Source organism: Ochlerotatus camptorhynchus, unplaced genomic scaffold (genome assembly GCF_037179485.1).
Source record: "Ochlerotatus camptorhynchus isolate MF236.1 unplaced genomic scaffold, CSIRO-AGI_Acam_v1.1 ptg000409l, whole genome shotgun sequence".
In the NCBI taxonomy this organism is placed as follows: domain Eukaryota; kingdom Metazoa; phylum Arthropoda; class Insecta; order Diptera; family Culicidae; genus Ochlerotatus; species Ochlerotatus camptorhynchus.
The window spans coordinates 236,707-246,434 of NW_027040895.1; the positions used below are offsets into that span (position 1 = coordinate 236,707).

The 9,728-nt window shown below is 39.4% G+C and overlaps 1 protein-coding gene across 1 annotated transcript; it reads right to left on the reverse strand.

Annotated features, from left to right (window-relative positions):
* Positions 1 to 552: 552 nt before the first annotated feature.
* Positions 553 to 1,047, reverse strand: LOC135710959 (serine/arginine-rich splicing factor 4-like). Its single transcript, XM_065233684.1, has one exon. It carries the CDS (start codon positions 1,045 to 1,047, stop codon positions 553 to 555), a length of 495 nt encoding a protein of 164 aa, XP_065089756.1.
* Between the last annotated feature and the right edge of the window lie 8,681 nt (positions 1,048 to 9,728).

A 9,728-nucleotide genomic window follows, 5' to 3' on the forward strand; every position in this document is an offset into this window, starting at 1 on the left:
GTTGGAATCTGTTTGTAAAATTTAAGCTTAAAAAAGTGTCGGTTCACTTCGAAAAACTTGCTACACTTTTAGGAAAGCTAGATGACCGAAACAAGATTGTGTCCTTCCCAAATGCCAAAGCAGTCAACAAATATCTGGGACTCACTTAGAAAAATGTCAAACCCGTTCTGATAAATTTGGATTCAGTTCGAAAAAAGTTGAATCAATGCAGGAAACCTTGGATTTATTTAGGAAAGGCATTAAATCTGCCAATGTGGCCTCACTCCAAAAAATGCAAAACCAATTCTTTAAAGTTTGGGTTCGGAATATGTTGCATCACTTCAGGAATGCTTTGACAACTTTAAAAAGGTTCGAAGAACATAACAAAAAAGATTAGGCTCAGTTAGAAAAATGTTGATGTTTGAACTCACTTCAAAAAAGTTCAGACTCAGTTTTGAATCTACTTTGAAAAGTGAACTGAAACCGTCTCATCTGACAAATGAAAAACTTGAGATTACCTATGATTTAGGTGAAGAAGCTCTTTTTTTGGCTGAATCAGCTTTCATTCAATTTTTAATCGATTCCAGCTCCTCGACTCCGGCTCCTCGACTCCGGCTCCTCGACTCCGGCTCCTCGACTCCGGCTCCTCGACTCCGGCTCCTCGACTCCGGCTCCTCGACTCCGGCTCCTCGACTCCGGCTCCTCGACTCCGGCTCCTCGACTCCGGCTCCTCGACTCCGGCTCCTCGACTCCGGCTCCTCGACTCCGGCTCCTCGACTCTGGCTCTTTGACTCCGGCTCTTCGACTCCGGCTCCTCGACTCCGGCTCCTCGACTCCGGCTCCTCGACTCCGGCTCCTCGACTCCGGCTCCTCGACTCCGGCTCCTCGACTCCGGCTCCTCGACTCCGGCTCCTCGACTCCGGCACCTCGACTCCGGCACCTCGACTCCGGCTCCTCGACTCCGGCTCCTCGACTCCGGCTCCTCGACTCCGGCTCCTCGACTCCGGCTCCTCGACTCCGGCTTCTCGATTCCGGCTCCTCAACTCTGGCGCCTCGATTCCAGCGCATCGGCTCCGGTTCCTCGACTGCCTCGCTTTTTCTGGCCAGTTTTTTCAACTTCTCTAGAACATCAGGGACGATTCCAGACCTTTATTTAAAACTGCAGGAACGTAAATGAAGTTATGAAATTTCAGAAAAGTTCAGAATTTTGAGTAAGTTAAAAGATCTGTAAGGTTGATCTCCGATAAATTAAAGACAGTTTGATTAACATCTGTTAAAATTCAGGAACCCGGAAATTTCAGGAGAGTTCGAAGAACTCCAGTGAACTTAGGAAACATCAGAAATATTTTGGAAACTTAACAAGTTCCAAAGATCTTCTGGGAAATATAATGGTTTTTAGGACAGCTCCATTTGTTTCAGGAAAATTTAAAGAAGTTTAGTATAGATTATTTAAGTTCCAGGAAATTGCAGAAATTTTAAAAGAATTCCGAGCAGCTCAGGGAATTTCCGAAAAACTATTCTTTGACATAAATAGCAGCACCGCCAGTGTGTCTAGAATGTGATAAACAAGCAGCAACAATATATGCCGGAATACTATACTGATCAAAAGCTTCAGTTTCTACAATATGAGTTTCAGATAATAAAACTAAAAGATGACGTTTTTCCTCAACAATCTGACGTAATGCTACGTAGTTTGTTGACAACCCCGCAATATGCAAATACAAAAAATCGAATTGATTCACGTTCTTCGAACTTTTGGCTACTATTTATTGAAACGCAAGCTGCTTTTCTTCTGTTCAGAAAGTACAGCAATAGCATATATAGAGCAAACATTCCGAGCTAAATGCGGCATGGTTGACGTCCAAGTTCATTTTTCGTTCTTTATTCATTTTCAAACAATTAATGCATTTCAATACAGTTGTCGTACACTCCGACGTTTTGTGTTAGCTGCACCTAAAGCATCTCTCACAATTTTTGCAATCCATGCTCTGGAGCTCAAATTCTCCACATTTGAAGCATCTCAATACATTAATCGCGGGAACTATCGAGCACCAATCAAACCCTACATTTACTACATTTATACGTATCGCCATCGACTTCAATTACAACACTAAACTTGTTGTAAGTGAAGCGTGGATTTTCAAACATGTTTACTACTTTTACATCATTAATAGCGATGTCTTTATTTTGACTTTTTAAGTAGTCAATGAAGACATCGGAGGAATACTGATCACTCATGCCCACTATGTTCAATCTTGGCACTGAAGTGGGAACAACAGCACTATATTTTTCACCCAGATTGCTTTCAATACCAGTTTTTACATCTTTTAGATTAGCTCCTGTTGCACATTCAACAATAATAGAGCCATCTTTTACATTCCTAAAATTACTGATTTTGTGTGTTTTTGGATCTAACTGTGTTTTCAAAAACTTACGAGTATCTTTGCAAGCTTGTTTGGACTCTTTTGGCTCAATCACAATGACCGGACGAGTCTTACGATTAGTCTGTTTGTTACTGTTACTGTTACTGATATTTTTACTTTTACTTGCACGACTATGTCTTTTCACAACATCCGTAAAACTCGCATTTTCTTGAAAAACATCATCATCATTATCACTATTACTAATTACTTATTTACGTTTGGTCGTTTCGTCCAATTCCGACTGAACCGTCCTAGATACACAGCGCTGGTCATTCGTTGCAGTTAATTGTTTCTCCGCAGTAATTTGAAAAAAAATAGTTTTTCATATTATCCAATTTCTCACATATTAATTTTTCAATACCATTTACATTTCGGCTAATGTTTATTATCCCGCTCTTTGATGTCTATCTGAGCAGCAATGTGATCTCGCATGCCAGTTGTCGAGTTCGAGAGTTGAAATACATTCTTCATCTCTTCCTCTATCCTTTTGACGCGCGAGATCAGATCATTCTGCTCGTCGCAACTCTGATCTGATTGACAATTATCACACTTGAACAGAACATTTGCTTTGTCCTTGATAAGCTTTGCCTGAGTCCGCGTAAGTGTAGTGCATTTGCAATGAAATACACGAGCACACTTACCCACACAGATGACCAGCAAATCACTTACCGAAATCCCCAAATTACATATTGCACACTGTGCCATATCTATCTATCCACCTATACACATAAACTTTACTGTGCAACACTACAGATACACAAGTAAAAACGAACGAAAGCAGAAAATTTCAATGTCGCAGCTTACTAAAGGGTGCCAAAAGCATGCCGGGCGAAGGAAAAAAAAAACACAAAATTGAACAAGAACCAGCTGCAGCAGCAACCGTTCTCCTACTTATCCACTAAATGATCACTACGGGGCACGCGTAGGATCATCTACCGTGGCACAAGCACAATTTCATACTTAATTAATCGAATATTTATCATAGCACTTCGAAATAAACTATAACGTTGGCAATTTAAACAAAAATTAAAAAAAAAGTAAAAAACAAAAATTGGGAAGATCTGAGAACTGCTGATGATCCATTAATTTCAAGCAAATTGTGAGAACACCACAAATTTTCTAGAAAGCCCAGTGACCTTCAAAGAAGATTAGATATTTTCCGGTAGTTTTATTATAATCAGGGAAGTTCCTAGCACTTCGAGGATGATCAGTAGACTGATGCAAAATTTCACAGTGCTCAAACGTAGGGCCCACCTGACTAGTCTTTCAAAATTTAAACTCATTTAGTGAGAAACTGACTTGGCACAAACCATTTGAAGTTTATATGGGAATTACTATGAAGAAACTATAATTTCGGTACATATCTATCTCAAAATTCACCAGTTCACTCTACTTTAAAGAAATAATAGCTGATAATAGATAATTGTTGAAAATTTTCCCAGCTACAACTTTGTTGAAGACCATTTTTCGATCAAATGTAAGGTACAAAAATTATTAATGATTCAAGTCATTGATGTCTTATGATTATGCTCAATCAACTGTTCAGCAGGCAACATTGGTGTTTATGGCGCGTAGAATAGAGGACAAAAATCATGGCACCTATGTCACACTGCTATGTGAATACAGTGTTTCCTAAAATACAGTTGCCTAATATTGCCATAAGATTATCAATCTCTAATTGTTTAAGAGATTGATAATCTTATGGCAAGATTAGGCTATTTAATTTGACGTTTGGCTGAAAAACGATTTTCTGCAAAGTTGTAGCTGATAAAAATTCCCATAAGAATAGCAATAGAATTTGTTAACAGTACAATATGTAAATAGGCTAAAAGACAATGAACAAAAGGTTTTGTTTTCCCATAGTAATTTCCATATAAACTTTAAATGGTTTGTGCCAAGTCAGATTCTTATCAAATGAGTTTAAACTTTCGGAGGCTAAACAGGACCCGATTTGAAACTGTTTGAACACTGTGGAGCGAAAATTTCAAATTTTGCATCAGTCTAATGATCAGAGAGCTTCAAAAAAGCCCCATTAACTTCAGGAAAATTGCAAGAACTTTCAAGGTGTTCCGAGAAGTTATGGGATATTCCGAAGTGAATTTCAGCAATGTTCCAAAAACTTCAGGGACATTGCGGGGTCTTGAGGGATATTTTATGAATATCTGAATGAGTGTTGGCAATATCCTAAATCAAATTAAATTTTTCCGCTCTCATACGCTCTCAATATCACGCGTGACGTTCCCTAGAACAATCCTTCCTGAATCCTCGATGTCAAATTGAACTTCTATTGAGTTGTAGAACTAATCGTTTCTTGCTTTGCTAGGCAGGGCCGGCGAAATAACAATTTCAATTAAATTAAATGAGCTGATGGTTATTGATTATATTTTCATGATGTTCGTTTTGGTTGCTCTTCCCCTGCTTCTCCAGCATCAAGTATATAGCACTTCGCCAGTAGATATTCCACGCTGTCTCCTAAGTTACAAACTCTCTATCCGTCTGCACCCGGGAGTGGTTCCTTCACACTGACTACTCTTCATTACTACAGAAATATGTATTTCCCCGCAGTTCGGAGATGCTCCGATTCGTTTTCTTTCCAATCTATCGAAGACGATCTGAATCAAATGCAATTTCCCCTTTTCCTGCTCGTTCTTGTTTGCTTCCTCTCTCCCCCCCCCCATCGAAGACGTTTTATCGGGTGCGAGATCGGAGAAAGAGATTCATTGTACAAATATCTGTATGTATACAGACAGGCGGACTTGAATGGGAAGTGCATTTCCCTGCCCTAAAGGGTATTGAAAAGGAGGCACGTTATTGCTGACGAGGCAATCGAACGAATTGAAGCACTGTGGAATGAAGAAAAGAGCATTCCAAACCGATTCCGGATCAGATCATCCAGTCGTCGTCCCCCGTAGCGGGTTTAACTTCATTCATTCGCTTCGAACGACGATTGACGATTCTTACGAGCCGGGCTGGAAGAGTTGGATTCGATTCTTACTCGAGTTGTGGGACTTGACCTACATCTTCCGTTCAGTTTCACACTGCTAATGGATTCGAAGTTTGCTGCGTCCGTCAATGGGAATCGATTATGTCTCAAATTACTGACCTGAAGCCTTCCCCGGGCAGAAAGCTGCACCGGATCTGTTTGCCGAGATCCAATGACATCATTCAGTCGGGGTGAAATGCATCTTCTTCCTTGGCAAGTTCGTTCAGAGCTGTTTAATATTGAAGAAGCAAAACTTGGCTTCCACTCTGATCCATGGGCGATAGAAATCTAGTTGGTGGCTGTTTCGTGACGATTGTATACATCTGGATGCTCTTTTTTTCCCACTACTTGTTATTTATTGGATGAAACGTCTTGCCCTAGTTTTTTATGGTAACAACTATCAAACGATACAAGCATCATCATCATCATCGTCATTCATACAGACAACAAGGCGGAATAGCGAGGACGACGATGAAGACGATGATGAGCAAGAATCTTTCCTCCTCTTGTTGTGCACGGGTGCGTGAAATGGAAAATGCTCAGCTGTTTTGGCGGTGTTAGAATTCGAGGACATAATGGCAGAAATTTAAATTTATGGTTTTATAGAGCATCAACAATGTCATTTCGTTTGTTGGAGTTGGGAATTTCGTTATTTTTACTAGATTTACGGTATTATTCTGTTTGCTACTCAGCTTAAAATGTCATGCAAATGAAGCGCTTATCGGTGGTTAATTGGTATGTGTGTGTGTGTGTGTTGGTGTGTTTCGTGGTTTCGCGATTGTAAAAATCAATGGAATCTTCGTATGCAGTTGCTACGCACCCACAAGATAGACAATGGAGCACTTCGACCAGGTGCTGGATGGACTTACCGAAGAGCTTATCGAACGGAGATCGATCGTTTTATTGAAAATGTAATTCTAACAGTCCAGAAATTCTATGCAGAATATTCCTAACAAAAATCATGAAATCCATCATCATCAAAGGTAGAAGAGCCTGTGCCTAGGGGCCCGAACGGAAACTTGATACAGGACCGCATTGGTCGATGCATTCGTTTTTGGGTTTGATGCTTTAAATTGTTCGAGATCTATAATTTTAACTCTATATTTTTTTTTAATTTGTGGCCCTAAAAAGGGCTTTTTGGCTGTTTTATCTGGTACCCCTCAAATGGATTCTTGCAGTGTTAAAAAGGTTCCCGAATGACTAAAGGGTGATACGGTCAAAATTTGGTCAATATCAACTTGACGTATTTCTTTCAATTTTGCATTTAAAAAACCTGAACACCCCTCATTTTGAAGGTGTGTGTGTGTAGAATGTTGCTCCTATTTTGATTTTGGAATTCACTCTTCAGTTGTCAAAATGCCGTCCAAGCAAGAAGAGCAGCGTATCAAAATTTTGCTCGCGCATCGCGAAAATCCGAGCTACTCGCACGCAAAGTTGGCAAAATCGCTAAAAGTTGCCAAATCAACCGTTACAAATGTAATTAAAGTGTTTGGGGAACGTTTGTCGACAGCCAGGAAGTCTGGATCGGGGGGAAATCGAAAACCGGAAGCCGCTGAGACGACAAAGAGAGTTGCCGGTAGTTTCAAGCGAAACCCTAACCTCTCTCTCCGAGATGCCGCAAATAAGCTGGGTGTATCGTCTACAACCGTGCATCGAGCCAAAAAACGAGCCGGACTATCGACTTACAAGAAGGTAGTGACTCCAAATCGCGATGATAAACAAAATACGACGGCCAAAGCGCGATCCCGGAGGCTGTACACGACGATGCTGACGAAGTTTGACTGCGTGGTAATGGACGACGAAACCTACGTCAAAACCGACTAAAAGCAGCTTCCGGGACAGGAGTTTTATACGGCAAAAGGAAGGGGAAAGGTAGCAGATGTTTTCAAGCACATGAAACTGTCAACGTTCGCAAAGAAATATCTGGTTTGGCAAGCCATCTGTACCTGTGGCTTGAAAAGCAGCATTTTCATAGCTTCCGGGACTGTCAACCAAGAAATTTACGTGAAAGAGTGTTTGAATAAACGTCTGCTGCCTTTCCTGAAGAAACACGGTTGTTCCGTACTGTTTTGGCCGGATTTGGCATCTTGCCATTACGGTAAAAAGGCCATGGAGTGGTACGCCGCCAACAACGTGCAGGTGGTTCCCAAAGACAAGAACCCTCCCAACACGCCAGAGCTCCGCCCAATTGAGAAATACTGGGCTATTGTCAAGCGGAACCTAAAGAAGACCAAAAAAACTGCTAAGGGCGAGCAGCAGTTCAAGGCAAACTGGCTTTCTGCGGCGAAGAAGGTGGACAAGGTGGCTGTACAAAATCTGATGGCAGGGGTCAAGCGTAAGGCCCGGTAATTCGGATTTGGAAAAGCGGAAGCCTAACTGAATATTTTTCCTGAATTTTATACTAATTGAACTTGAAAAAGAAATTTAATTTGATTTTTTAAATAAACGATTTCACCGATTTACACGCGTTTTCCCTTGACCAAATTTTGACCGTATCACCCTTTAGGCACTAATGCTGTCAACGGGGCAATCTTGCTGTAGCTAGGATTTGTAATCAAGACAGGTCTGTTACTTTTATTACTATTCAGATAATTGTTTCAACAAGCTACATACACTCAGGCAACTAGACTAGCAAAATTCTTAAGTTCCGCCTTATGAAGCTGCACAAACATTCAAAATCTAGAATTCATAAGGCAACTATGCTTTCCATATATTACCTATGATTATCTTTACAACAATGTAAGATTTTCTTACGTCATACATTGGATTTTCATTGACGCGCCTTATGAAATTCAATGCTGTCATTTGTGCGAAAAAGTCATAAGACAAACATATGCAAAGGCAAAAATGGTGCCTATCGTAGTAGACGAACTAAAGCTCATCGCAGATTTTCTGAACGGAGCACCCGGAGTCAACTTGGAAGTATTCCGACGTAAGTTAAAATAATTGTTTTCAATTTATTTAATAAATAATCATTGTACCTTTCTTCCTTGAAAAGCACCTACACAGAAACAAATTCTGAATTTTAACTATCGCGTAAAATCTCCCTTCGTTTAATTTTGAGCTATACTTGGCATAAACAGCGAAATCTTTTACAAGCTTGCATACAATATTACAAATTTATGCCAAATCTAGCGTTAATTTTATGTGCGCTATATCTCGCAGAAATTTACATGAGTTTTTCGAACGGTGTATTAGCATAGGGTTTTTGATCTAATTTCCGTCCTACTAAGCACAACCCGCGCTTTACCTCTCTTTTCTGAACGAGTTTAAACAAAAAATGGAATATTTCTATCAAAAATGACTTGCAAATTTAATCACCTTTCCATACGTACCGTTGGATTTGATAAAGAGTCACACATTGTTGAGATATTGTCTAAAATCTAACACTGCTTCTTGATTCTAAATTCGTTCTACGAGTTTCAATTCCGTCCTAACGCATTGAAACGCCATTAGATTTTCTTCGTCCTACGGATAAACGTAGAAAAAGGGGACTCGCTAGGAGCGCTTCTTTTGTTTTGAGAACAATGAGCGTAAATATTCATACAATGCGCTCTAACAGGATTTATGTTGTAGCTAATGAACTAACGCATCGGAACAAACCTATTATTGATTTGGGCACGGTGAAATCATTGATATTATTGATCTTTTCTGATCGATAAAAAGAACGGAAATGGGCGATTACGACGAAGTAGCGCTCTACCCTATGAGGCAGAAGAAAGGATTGAATCGTTTAGCGTGATTAATTTAGACAAAATCGCTGGATCACCATTTAACATTCATCAGAAATAATGAAGGTTTCTGATTTTTTTAGTTTTAAGTAAACTGTGAAATGTATATAAATGTATTGCAAACAGATAAAAAGTTAAATCGAATATTGTTTATTTATAAACATATATTTATAGTTTCAGATGATTAGATATTGTATATCGCCTCCTCATTAATGACCTTGGTTTATGAAATACACGGATGTAATCCAGATTGGGTGTATTTAATGAATTAAAACAATAGAAATCGTATAGAAATACAGGCGATAAGATATCTCATTATTTGGGGATTCAAATTTGTATAGAGTTTATTCAAATTGAGATCGATATTAAAAATTTAGATTTTAATAATCAGTCATTTTGAAATTCATACAGCTGAATATGTATATTTTAAAAGTTTAAAATTTCAAATTTCATAAGGCAGTCGTATGAAAGACATAGTGCATTCAGTTGATTGATTTTGGCACGTTTCATCAGGCAATATAATGGAAATAATACTGATTTCTTGTGGCTAAAAAACATAAGGCATTTTAATGAATTTCGCTAGTCCAGTTGCCTCAGTGCACAAAACAGAAT

What these genes read in the sequence shown, in the direction of transcription:
- LOC135710959 (XM_065233684.1), bottom strand. Translation starts at nt 1,047, where the DNA reads ATGCGCTGGAATCGAGGCGCCAGAGTTGAGGAGCCGGAATCGAGAAGC.